This window comes from Salmo salar, chromosome ssa21 (genome assembly GCF_905237065.1).
Source record: "Salmo salar chromosome ssa21, Ssal_v3.1, whole genome shotgun sequence".
Classification (NCBI taxonomy): Eukaryota; Metazoa; Chordata; class Actinopteri; order Salmoniformes; family Salmonidae; genus Salmo; species Salmo salar.
Genome location: NC_059462.1, coordinates 40,693,486 through 40,707,500, shown reverse-complemented (window position 1 = coordinate 40,707,500; position 14,015 = coordinate 40,693,486). Strand labels below are relative to the sequence as shown.

General features: G+C 43.8%; 1 protein-coding gene across 1 annotated transcript in view; it reads right to left on the bottom strand.

Annotated features, from left to right (window-relative positions):
* The window catches only part of slc49a4 (solute carrier family 49 member 4), a 70,976-nt gene that overhangs the window by 44,148 nt on the left and 12,813 nt on the right, over positions 1–14,015 (bottom strand). Inside the window, exons 3-4 of the mRNA XM_014165388.2 lie at positions 5,515–5,798; positions 2,900–3,029 (exon numbers count right to left, since the gene is read on the bottom strand). Coding sequence (XP_014020863.1) covers positions 2,900–3,029; positions 5,515–5,798 — 414 coding nt within the window. The remainder of the gene's footprint in view (positions 1–2,899; positions 3,030–5,514; positions 5,799–14,015) is intronic.

The following is a 14,015-nucleotide window of genomic DNA, read 5'->3' as shown; positions in this document are numbered from 1 at the left end:
TGTGTGGAGAGCTGGGGAACGTCCCAAATGGCACCCTATTCCCTATATAGTGCACTACTTTTGACCAGACCTGTGTTGTGATTAGGCTCTGCAGCGGAAGGGAACGGCTGGGCGAACTTATCATTTACTACGGTTCAAACTATCTCTGTCTGGCACAACAGAATGGAAGGAAGGGGCAAAAACGGTGGCTTAGGATACTGGCTTAGAAAACCTAGCAAACTTTAGAAAATAGAATGTTGCTGCTAACCCAGGTCCATCTTTCTTTGACGAGTGGAACTTAGATAGTCAAGGCCCAATTTTTTCCCTTCCTTCTGTCCACAATCCTTCTGTACAGTAGAACTCCCAGCAACCAGACAGCCACTGATGCTGCTTGAGTGTGATACAGTTCAGACTGGCCGCTGGAAGGCTGCTTATCAGTGGGACTCCAGATCGCATTACAGTCCCAATGGGGCAGTTCAGACAAAGTGTGTGCGTGTGTATGTGTCAGACAGTGTGTACACTGGGTTTATGACCTCTCTTGAAGCTCTGTGCTTAGCAGCTTAGTTTGTTATTGTTTATCATCAGTGAGAGTCAGTAAGAACTAGAGAGAGAAAGAGAAATCTGCCTGGCTGGAGGGGCTGACTGTAGGGAGTTACAGAGAGCCAAGCAGCCAACCCGCTTGCTCACTGGCTGTCCACGGCCCAGCGCTTCATCCCAGTCCCACAACCCACAGGCCATCATTCCTCGGCCCATTCCATTCCACCACAACCAGACAGGATACGCACCACAGGAACAGAATCCGCGGATGGCAATGAGTGCTCTAGCTCCCATCTAAAAACAGCACCATTTCCCCCAGCTCTCAGTGTGTGTGTGTGATGCAAGGCTAGGAGGACAGTGCATTCTGAATGCTGTATGAGTATGTTACAGACTCCAGAAGACCCTGGCTGTATGAGTACAGTATCTTACAGGACCACAGACTCCAGAGGACCCTGGCTGTATGAGTACAGTATGTTACAGGACCACAGACTCCAGAGGACCCTGGCTGTATGAGTACAGTATGTTACAGGACCACAGACTCCAGAGGACCCTGGCTGTATGAGTACACTATGTTACAAGACCACAGACTCCAGAAGACCCTGGCTGTATGAGTACAGTATGTTACAGGACCACAGACTCCAGAGGACCCTGGCTGTATGAGTACAGTATGTTACAGGACCACAGACTCCAGAGGACCCTGGCTGTATGAGTACAGTATGTTACAGGACCACAGACTCCAGAGGACCCTGGCTGTATGAGTACAGTATGTTACAGGACCACAGACTCCAGAGGACCCTGGCTGTATGAGTACAGTATGTTACAGGACCACAGACTCCAGAGGACCCTGGCTGTATGAGTACAGTATGTTACAGGACCACAGACTCCAGAGGACCCTGGCTGTATGAGTACAGTATGTTACAGGACCACAGACTCCAGAAGACCCTGGCTGTATGAGTACAGTATGTTACAGGACCACAGACTCCAGAAGACCCTGGCTGTATGAGTACAGTATGTTACAGGACCACAGACTCCAGAGGACCCTGGCTGTATGAGTACAGTATGTTACAGGACCACAGACTCCAGAGGACCCTGGCTGTATGAGTACAGTATGTTACAGGACCACAGACTCCAGAAGACCCTGGCTGTATGAGTACAGTATGTTACAGGACCACAGACTCCAGAGGACCCTGGCTGTATGAGTACAGTATGTTACAGGACCACAGACTCCAGAAGACCCTGGCTGTATGAGTACAGTATGTTACAGGACCACAGACTCCAGAGGACCCTGGCTGTATGAGTACAGTATGTTACAGGACCACAGACTCCAGAAGACCCTGGCTGTATGAGTACAGTATGTTACAGGACCACAGACTCCAGAGGACCCTGGCTGTATGAGTACAGTATGTTACAGGACCACAGACTCCAGAGGACCCTGGCTGTATGAGTACAGTATGTTACAGGACCATGGACCCCAGAAGACCCTGGCTGTGTATGGATGAAGAGGTGATGATTCTGATGTATTTATTAAGCATGGCCAGTGAAATGCCAGGGGAATGCCAGGGGAATGACAGTGGAATGCCAGGGAATGCAGGGAATGCCAGGGGAATGACAGTGGAATGCCAGGGGAATGCCAGAGGCACCTTAAGGCAGTGTAATTGATCTAGGGGGAGAGATGATATGTATTTGATGTACATTAACTAGCGGCCCAAACAGATGGCAAGTGGCAGAGCAACAAGACCCCTTCATTAAGATTCTCTATCACCACTACTCACACCGACCGATTCATTCCTTCCTCACCTCAAATTTAAAAGGCAACAAAGGCAACAAAGAGGACACACCAACCCTAGGCTCTTTCATGACGATTGTGATGAAAGATGACGATTGTGATAAAGGCCAAATAATTTCGAGGCATCTTGAAGAATAATCTGGCCTTAATGGCCATGTACATAATCTCCACCCTGCACAGCCAGAAGAGGACTGGCCACCCCTCAGAGCCTGGTTCCGCTCTAGGTTTCTTCCTAGGTTCCTGCCATTCTAGGGAATTTTTCATAGCCACCGTGCTTCTACATCTGCATTGTTTCCTGTTTGGGGTTTTAGACTGGGTTTCTGTATAGCACTTTGTGACATCTGCTGATGTAAAAAGTGCTTTATAAATAAATGTGATTGAAGGCATCATACAACTTAATTGCAGATCACTCAATTGATTCAGGTTCATGACATGTGCTCTCAGCATGCTGCTCTATTCCGAGTGGTTTTCTAAAACTACATCAATATGCTTTCTACATTGCTGTACGATGCATTGCCTGTCAGTAAAGTAAAGTAATATGAATTGCTGCTTTTAGTGTTGGTGTGTGATGATGTCAAAGGACCAGACAGCACATACCTGAGTAGTCTGCAGATGCTGCTGCTGTAGCGGAGTCTCTGGCTGGCAGCGGCTACACTGGGAGGTATGGGGGGCCGGGAGGGGAAGTAGCACAGCACCGCAGCAAACAGCAACGCCACCATACCAAACTCTACATGGCAGGAGGGAGAAAGACAGATCAGTGGGTTATTAACCTTAAGGTCAAAGATAAGGGTTATTATTAGCCTCCTAATGACCTGAACTCAGTCAATGTGTCAGTAACAAACCCATTCCACGCAGAGCTACAGTTGACGTCGGAAGTTTACATACACTTAGGTTGGAGTCATTAAAACTCGTTTTTCAACCACTCCACACATTTCTTGTTAACAAACTACAGTTTTGACAAGTCGGTTAGGACATCTACTGTGTGCATGACAAGTAATTTTTCCAACAATTGTTTACAGACAGACTATTTCACTTATAATTTTCTGTACCACAATTCCAGTGGGTCAGAGGTTTACATACACTAAGTTGACTGTGCCTTTAAACAGCTTGGAAAATTCCAGAAAATTGACATCATTTCAGTCAATTGGAGTTGTACCTGTGACTGTATTTCAAGGCCTACCTTCAAACTCAGTGCCTCTTTGCTTGACATCATGGGAAAATCTAAAGAAATCAGCCAAGACCTCAGAAAAAAAATTGGAGACCTCCACAAGTCTGGTTCATCCTTGGGAGCAATTTCCAAATGCCTGAAGGTACCACGTTCATCTGTACAAACAATAGTACGCAAGTATAAACACCATGGGGACCACGCAGCCATCATACCACTCAGGAAGGGGACGCATTCTGTCTCCTAGAGATGAACGTACTTTGGTGCAAAAAGTGCAAATCAATCCCAGAACAACAGCAAAGGACCTTGTGAAGATGCTGGAGGAAACAGGTACAAAAGTATCTATATACACAGTAAAACGAGTCCTACATTGACATAACCTGAAAGGCCGCTCAGCAAGGAAGAAGCCACTGCTCCAAAACCGCCATACTACGGTTTGCAACTGCACATGGGGACAAAGATCATACTTTTTGGAGAAATGTCCTCTGGTCTGATGAAACAAAAATAGAACTGTTTGGCCATAATGACCATCATTATGTTTCGAGGGAAAAGGGGGAGGCTTGCAAGCCGAAGAACATCATCCCAATCTTGAAGCACGGGGTGGCAGCATCAAACATGGGGGTGCTTTGCTGCAGGAGGGACTGGTGCACTAAACAAAATAGATGGCATCATGAGGCAGGAAAATGATGTGCATATATTGAAGCAACATCTCAAGACATCAGTTAGGAAGTTAAAGCTTGGTCGCAAATGGGTCTTCCAAATGGAAAATGACCCCAAGCATACTTCCAAAGTTGTGTCAAAATGGCTTAAGGACAACAAAGTCAAGGTACTGGGGGGGCCATCACAAAGCCTTGACCTCAAGCCTAGAAAATGTGTGGGCAGAACTGAAAAAGTGTGTGCGAGCAAGGAGGCCTACAAACCTGACTCAGTTACACCAGCTCTGTCAGGAGGAATGGGCCAAAATTCACCCAACTTATTGTGGGAAGCTTGTGGAAGGCTACCCGAAACATTTGACCCAAGTTAAACAATTTAAAGGCAATGCTACCAAATACTAATTGAGTGCATGTAAACTTCTGACCCACATGTGCATGTGATGAAAGAAATAAAAGCTGAAATAAATCATTCTCAACTATTATTCTGACATTTCACACACTCTGTTAGCCTGCCTTCACAGCCCTGGCTTCCAAACAAGCTACTAAATCCCCAAACCCTTTTCACTGGGCCTGGCCTGGCATGGCCTGGCATGGCCTGGCATGGCTTGGCATGGGCAACCAAATCGGACACATCTCTCTTGGAAAAGTTATAGCATTTTCAGACAATCTATTTCCCAAAAAGTACCACCAGAATCATAAATCATGTTTTTTCTTGTCATAATGTGCAGATTGGTTGGACAGCAGCTGCATTTTTACTGGCCGGCTAGAGCAACACAGCTCACATTAGTTTTTTCAACCCAAAAAAGACATCAGCCTTTTCATTTGGCACAAGGGTTGACTGCTGCTTTTCTGTAGTGTGTGTATGGAGGTGTAGAATTTATTCTCCTCAGAGAAGCAGAAGGAAAACGTCAAGGAATTTAATTCCCTCTAAATGCTTTCTGACTCGAAATTAATTTCCCTATGACCTCTAGAGCTCGGTTCAGAAAATGTGTCCGTTTTGTCCATTTAAATGTAATATGAATACGCCCTTAGGTTAACACAAAGCCATAGCTTCAATGCACCATTGTGGGCAGATAATATATTTTTATTTCATTAAATGCTTTAATTTTATGAATCAGTTAAGCAGACCAGTCCAAGCCCCCATCTTTTTATGGCAGCCCGTTCTGTTCTGAATAGTACATTGTTGAAACATTTGAGACTGGTATTCGTGTGATGACACAGACTCAGATCACTTTGAATCTCTCCCTAGACAAGATCCAGACCAGAGATGGTCTGTTATTGATTCCTGCAGGGTAATGATGACTTGTGTATCTGGGTAACACTTTACTGCAAGCCCCCTTACGTACGCATTCATAAAGCCTTTATAACAGCTACATAAGTCATAACATCAGTACCTGCATACAAAACCAGCTGAATCCTGTCTCGTATGTGATTGATCTGGGTGTCTGTCGAGACAACAGCTCGGGCCACCATGACACTGGTGGTGTCGTTAGGGGCGGGCACAAGCAGCGGGCCGACAATGAAGGAGCACGCCGCCCCCAGATAGCTGACCAATGAGGCGACAGCGGTGGCCGTGGCTCTCTGGTCTGGAGCGAACCATGTGGTGGAGAGGAGGGGTCCAGCGCTCATTATTGTTGGTCCGGCCAAACCATTCAACAGCTGACCACCGTGTATTAACCTGCAGAGAGGAGAGGACAGGGAGAAACATGAAACATTAATGTCACATCATGCATAGGCAAACAGTGGAACCAGATAAATGTTATTGTACATGGCTTGTACATGTTATAAGCTCTCAGTATTTTTCATTCAGAACGATAGAAAACATCATTAGATGATTTATGAACATACAATAAGTGGTCCCACATTTCCTTCTTAATGTTCAGTAACTCTGAGTCCCATGTGCCCAGCCAGCCCAGTGTGTCTGAGGTCTGAGTGGCCAGGGAGAACAGAACACTGCTGTGCTGATTAATTGTCTGTGAGCTCAGCTCTGTAAAGAGAAGGTTCAGTCTGCCCTGTCTGAGATCACACAGCAGAGAGAGAGAGAGAGAGAGAGAGAGAGAGAGAGAGAGAGAGAGAGAGAGAAGGATTGAGCTTAGAAAAAGAGAGAGAAGTGGATACAGATCGAGAAAAATGAGCAACTCTCAGACAGTCTGCCACCGTCTGCCTTGACAGTTCAAAGCAGAGCAGCGCAAACCAAAACAGCTAAAACAAGAGCTGCTCATGGCAGATGACAGAACCGCCAACGCTGACAAGCCAGATTGATGGAAGTGTCTTTATCCCTTACTTCCTCCTGAGATCTTCTCAAACAACTCTTAACCCCACCCCTCCCTCCCCTCCCTCCCCCTCCCTCTGTCTTCTACACTACAACAGTCTCCCTCACTTCTCTTCGGTCTCTCTCCCTCCCTCTCTCCTCTCCCTCCACTTTCCACCTTCCTCCCATTTCTCTCCCTCCTCCACTCCCTCTCCATCTCGCCCCCTCCCTCTCCCACTCTTTCGCTCCCTCTCGCACTGTGATCACTCATTCCATTAAAGCCAAACAGAATTATCAAAATTATGAAATTATTTATGGTGCCCGCTGTTCCAAAGATCTATGTTCCATCCGCTATGCTTGATGACATCCCATCCTGAAAACTGACCCTTGGAGAATTCCAAATCCTCAATCAATGGTGATCGGTACAAGACTACGAGTACTGTATCTAACTGAAACTAATTTTCATTAGACATGATATCTGATTTAACACACTAGATTTGATACATGGATATCTGAAGGATTCTGATCGAGATCATTCAGTCTCAAGGGATATACCTTCTAAATACCATCTGCGTGACCTTATCACTGTGTGGCCTAATATGAAATGTGACCTAATATGAAATGTGACCTCGGCCTCAACTGAAGCAATCAACATAATATAAAGGTCTTCAGATAGATGGAGGAGACAGGAGACTGCTAATAAAATTCTCAGATAAAGGGAGGATTAATCAATTCATGCTTGATGATTCTGGGGTGTGGAAGAGTGGAGGGAGAAGGAGAAGAGGAGTGGAAGAGTGGAGGGAGAAGGAGAAGAGGAGTGGAAGAGGGGAGGGAGAGGAGAAGAGGAGTGGAAGAGGGGAGGGAGAAGGAGAAGAGGAGTGGAAGAGTGGAGGGAGAAGGAGAAGAGGAGTGGAAGAGTGGAGGGAGAAGGAGAAGAGGAGTGGAAGAGGGGAGGGAGAAGGAGAAGAGGAGTGGAAGAGAGGGGGACAGGAGGGAGGGCGGTCGTTCTACGAGAGATGATTAACTTAATGTGTATTGATGAACCCTGTCAGAGAGAGTCTCATTGCTCTGAGACCAAGCCAGCCCAGCGAGGAAGAAAGTCAGTCAGTTAGATATACAGTATGCTCATGTTGCTTAACCTGTCATAGTGTGAGAGGTAATACTACTGCCACTGCCGGATACCCACTCCAATCTAACATGTCAGAGGATGGCATAATCAGAAGAGCCATCGCAGTATCATTGGCACAATGGGTCATGGCTGTGCGTGTGTATGTGTGTGTGTGTGGCCAATCAATGAGAAATGAAGAGATCTTTAAGAGACAGGGAGCTTTTCATCAGTGTTCTATGTATTTGTAAACATTTGTCTAACTGAAGAGCATAACGTCGCAGTCTGATGAAAACCTTTTATCTCCAAAACAGAAAAAAACTGCCATATTTTACCAATAACATACCATTTTGAAACTTCAGAGGCTTTTAACATATTTTCTTGATCCTAGAGTCATGAAATGTTCAGAGTACATTGAGGGGAGTTACTGTTTTCAACACATGAAAAAAATGGTAAAAATTAAGATTAATTGGCTTTCAGACAGCTACCTTAACCTGCTTTGATTGGAGAGTTATCATCAATGCTGCTCTGCTCTGACCTCTGTTTAAATCAGTGACCACTGTAATGTCTTTCCTCCTCCTCTCCTGCCCTGGCCTCTTTTCAGATATTCTGACTGACACACAGATTCTCCTTAGGTATTTTTCCCTGAACTAGACTAGAGAACAGCTCTGACAACAGGAAGGTGTTTCAATCTCACAACTCACTCCCTTTGATTCTCAGAAATGAGCTCCAAACTGAACAACGTTTACCCTCCAGAGCATATGGTTAAAAAAGATGCCAATCGAACATGAAATGATGGTTCTCCCTCCTTTAAAAAGAACATCTACTGCATGCTGTCAATGGATCCCTTATGTTCCTAAATCAAGCTAACTGCAACCATCCTTCTCCCTTACAGCACAGCCATCCTTCTTCGTTTGATCGCTGCCTGCAATGCCCTTGAACTCCTCAGCTTCTCTTCTCTCCTCCAGTCCTCTACTCTAAGTTTTTCCTCCTCTCCTCTCAGCTGCTCTCCTCCCCTCCCTCTCAGCTCCTTTCCTTTCCTCTCCTGCTCATCTCCACAAAGTGCTATTCCAAATCAGATCAGCAGCCAATTGGGCTTATTGTATCTAAATCACAGGTTGACGTTTATTGTCATGAGTCTTGTCCTGGAGGCAGACATGAGTGATTTCCCCTTAGATAGGCCAGCTGCAAAGTCAAAATTGGCTATATTGTAAAAAATGACTTCGTGGCTGTGCCAGCTAGTGACCACTCTGCAGAGCTGCCTCCAGAACAAGATTCAAGATTAAACGCGCTAGCCTACATCTAAATCACAATCACAAGCCTAGCACCCACACTCTGGAAAGAGATATGTAAATTACATATGTATATGTGTGAGACAGCAGCAGTATAGGTTGACAATAACACAAATCCCATGTCTCAGAACTTTACCTGAGCAGGGTGGTGAGCAGTGGTGTGAAGTACTTAAGTAAAAATACTTTAAAGTACTACTGAAGTAGTTTTGTTTGGTATCTGTACTTTACATTTTTTTGAAAACTTTTACTTCACTACATTCCTAAAGAAAATAATGTACTTTTTACTCCATACATCCCTTACACCCAAAAGTACAAAAGTTACATTTTGAATGCTTAGTAGGACAGGAAAATGGTCCAACTCATGCACTTATCAAGAGAACACATGGTCATCCCTACTGCTTCTGATCTGGCGAACTCACTAAACACAAATGCATCATTTGTAAATGATGTCTGAGTGTTGGAGTCTGCCCCTGGCTATCCGTAAATGTTTTAAACATCAAAATGGTGCCGTCTGCTTTGCTTAATATAAGGAATTTGAAATTATTTATACTTTTACTTTTGATACTTAAGTATATTTAGAACCAAATACTTTTACTCAAGTTGTATTTTACTGGGTGACTTTTACATGAGTAACTTTCTATTAAGGCATCTATACTTTTACTCAAGTATCACAACTGGATACTTTTTCCACCAGCAATGTTCCCTCTAAGCTGTTTTGGGTCACCTAAATCATCCTCTTCTTACCATTTGCCCCTGATTGCTGCTGTTCTAATTGCTCTGCTGGCCTGCTGTTCTCATCTGCCCTCCTCCTTGGTTCATCTGAAAACCTCCTCCAGGACTGCCTCGCAGAAGAAATGCCAGGCCGTGCAGAAACGCAAGAGATTGAACTTCACTGAGTTCGCCCCATTAGTTTGCACTATATAGAAGTTTTATATCAGAAAAAAAACGACATTATACCAGCCCTTTTCAATGCAACAAACTAAAACAAATCTAACTTTCCAAGATTGAGTCTTGATTTTGTTGTAGGCAGAGCCTGAGCGCAACGGAGTACAATTTTATTGGCGCAGGTAGCCCACGAGCGGTCTTTCAAAAAAGGCTATATCATAGAAATCAAAAGCTATTTCCATGTGAAAAAATGTTATGGGTTGTGCTCCATTGGTTTTGTTGGTAGGCCAACATTATACTCATTATACTCTAAGGCTACAGCCTCAGTGTTCACTGTAAACGTGCGCCGGAAGTTGCGCAAAATTCTCACAACATTCAAGTTTCCACTAACAAGACCTAAAGATTTGCTCAGTGCCCCAATAATTGAGGGAACATTGGTGGTGAGTGCGGCCCAGTACATTACTGGAGACGAGCTCCCTGCCATCCAGGACCTCTATATGACGGTGTTTCAGAGGTAGGCCCAATGTGCTTTCAAACACTCCAGCCACCCAAGTCATAGACTCTCTGTCAGTGCACGGCAAGCGGTACCGATACACCAAGTCTAGAACCAACAGGACCATGAACAGCTTCCACCACCAAGCCATGAGACTGCTAAACAAGACTGCTAAATAGCTAATCAAATGGCTACCCGGACTACCTGCATTCACCTTTTTTTGCACTAGCTCTCTTTCACTGACTCTATGCAAACACACTGGACTCTACCCACACACTCACACATACTTACACACACACACACACACACACACACACACACACACACACACACACACACACACACACACACACACACACACACACACACACACTTTTACACTCACCACATACACTGCTGCTACAGCTCTGTCTATTATCTATCCTGTTGCCTAGTCACATTACCCCTACCTATATATACACACATAGCTACCTCAATTACCTCGTACTCCCTGCACTTCGACCCGGTATTGGTACTTCCTGTATATAGCCATGCTATTTTTGCTCATTATTGTTATTCGTTATTCACTGTATATTTATTTATTCCTAGTGTCACTATTTCAATTTTTTTGCATTATCTTTAATTCTGCATTGTTGGAAAAGAACCTGTAAGTAAGCAGTTCACTGTTAGTCTACACCTATTGTTTACGAAGCATGTGACAAATAAAATGTTATTTGAATTAATAGACCTGTGTGCAGCAAAATAACACACAAAGCAATGACTGACACCTGCTGGTGACTTTGGGAACTGTTTATGGAGGGATAATATACACCGAGTGTACAAAAGATTAGGAACAACTTCCTAATATTGAGTTACATCCCCTTTTGCCCTCAGAACAGCCTCAATTTGTCGGTGGCCATGGACTCTACAAGACGTCAAAAGCGTTCCACAGGAATGCCGGCCCATGTTGACTCCAATGCTTCCCACAGTTGTGTCAGGTCGGCTGATGTCCTTTGAGTTGTGGACCATTCTCGATACACACGGCAAATTGTTGAGCGTGAAAAACCCAGCAGCGTTGCCGTTCTTGACACAAACCGGTGCGCCTGGCACCTACTACCATACCCTGTTCAAAGGCACTCAAATATTTTGTCTTGCCTATTAACCCTCTGAATGGCACATGTACACAATCCATGTCTCAATTGTATCAATGCTTAAAAATCCTTCTTTAACCTGTCTCCTCCCCTTCATCTATACTGATTGAAGTGGATTTAACAAGTGACATCAACAAGGGATCATAGCTTTCACTTGGATTCACCTGGTCAGTCTGTCATGGAAAGACCAGGTGTTCCTAATGTTTTGTACTCTCAGGGTACTGTTAATGCACTGCTCAACTGTTAAACAATAAAGCTTTACGGTGCACTGAAAATAATAAGGAATCATATAAGGCTCAATGGCACAGTTCCCGCTCAGCCCAGTCAAAACTGTTCGCTGCTCTGGCACCCCAATGGTGGAACAAGCTCCCTCACGACGCCAGGACAGCGGAGTCAATCACCACCTTCCGGAGACACCTGAAACCCCACCACTTTAAGGAATACCTGGGATAGGATATAGTAATCCTTCTAACCCCCCCCCCCAAAAAAAAGATATAGATGTACTATTGTAAAGTGGTTGTTCCACTGGAAATCATAAGGTGAATGCACCAATTTGTAAGTCACTCTGGATAAGAGCGTCTGCTAAATGACGTAAATGTAAATGTAATGGAAGGGTCAAAGGTCACCTCAGCTTATCTACTCCAACTCCCAAAGGTCAGGTAAATGTAAAGCCAAAAGAGAAACTTCACAAATCCACTGTATGGTTTAAACACACAGAAGCTGCTTGCTCAAGCACTATAAAGTTCCCTGGACATCCCAGTTCTCTGGTTGGCATGGTATGAAGTTCAACTAGTTTGGTCTGATGATCTACGCTACATTAACTCTTGATCTACATTTTTACATCACCAGTGTGCTTCCAACAAAAGGCTAACGTTGACCATAAAAGCGTCACTTACTGACATTTCAACTGTTACCTACTCCACTACTACAAACCATGAATAAGTACAGGAGTTAGGCTTGGGGAGCCTGTCTTGAATTGTTTGTCCCAGATAGCCTAGAGATGTTTAATAGTGTAATCCCAGGAACTGTGATTAACTGAGAGAGCAAAGCAGCCTTCTCAGGGACAGTGCTTTGGATAGTATGGGTGTAAAACCTTTATGTATTGGCTCTTTATCACCCCCATATAGCAACGCTGTCTGGGTCTCAGTTGGATGGTGAGATCTTATACTACAGACAGAATACTCTGAGGTGTGCTGTTGTGTTGGCATCCTTACTGCCTGCAATATATCTCTGTCTCCAATAAACACCCCTCCGCTACAACCACATCTCTCGTTAGATGGCGTATGCCTCGGCACGTGACCCTGTATTTCTCATGACAGAGTACAACAGCATATGCCCTACTCAGCCAGGAGGCCTAGTCACTGTAAAATGGTCCACACCAACAGCATAGATATTTTGGAATGCTTATGGATGGTCAAGTACATGTATACTGTCAAGTCAGCGTTATGCAGGTCTATAGTACACACGCACACACACACATTCTGTTGTTCTATACTCAGCTGCCCTCTGAAGCATAAAGGTTACAGCGAGAACGAAGACAAGTGAGTAGGACTGAAGAGGTTGTTTTCAGTTAAGTGCAGCCTTAGTCTGGTCCCAGATCTGTCTGGCAGCAAAAACAGATTTGGGATGAGGGAAACAAAGCCTGGGGCAATATAAAAGCTTATACTTCTCTGCAAACACTTTCAATTAGTGGAATATTATTTTCTTTAAAAAAGGAATCATTCGTAAGTATAATTTTCTAAGTATCCCTCCTAGAATGAGAGCAAATCATTTTCTGTTTATTTTACTCGTTTTAGTCTGTATTAATATTGCAATAAACTGAACTAATGGTCCTCATTTAACAGATCCAATCACACTCAGAGAAAATGTGCAGTTAGACTATGACTAGTTTTTATTATCTGTTCTTTGGGACCTCAAATCAGCAACCTAACCTAATAAATTCAGTGGATGAAAGTGCTATACTTAAGAGAATACAATTTCCTTCCTCAATTGAAATACCCATAATGCATCCCCTGAATTGAAGTCAATGTGGAGCCTAATAAGAAATAAGTGGCAGATTAACAATAGAGAAGGCCATAAAATTACTTTTATCACCAAAGTAATTCAGATAACCTTGACGTCTGGGCCTCCTTCAAACACACAGGTACTGTTTTAGAAAGAGGAAATATTGCCTATATTTTTTAAAATAGCGATGGAAGAAAGGACAGGTTTTTATTTTTTATTCTGGTAAAAATAAGGATGTCAGAAAGAAAAGTGTGAATGAAAGCCGTAGTCGATAAGAGAAGCAGAAAACAAGTATCCACACAATTCAACAATTTAAATAGAATTCTAATCTCTTGAAGGAAATGGTGCGCCTCAATCCCATTCCATGTCTCTGCTATTGTGAGGCATTCAAAGCGAGCAGAAACTATTTCAATACGACAGTTCAATACCACAACACAACAATGCAACTGGCAAACTAGCGATTTATAAATGCTGTCATTCATCAAAACTATGGTAGACTAGATGGGTAATTTCTTTCCTCCCTAAAACTGCAATTTACAAGCCATACCGGGCACCCTGAAACCAGAAAATTACCATAGCTACTCACAATATTGGTAATTGTAATAAGTATATACATTTCTGTGTAGCCTTTGATAAGACTTTTCCAGAGGAAGAATCTTCCAACATAATACATATATGGGGCATAATTTTGGGAAAGCACTACCAGGTTCCAAACAAGCCGTTTTATAAAGAGAG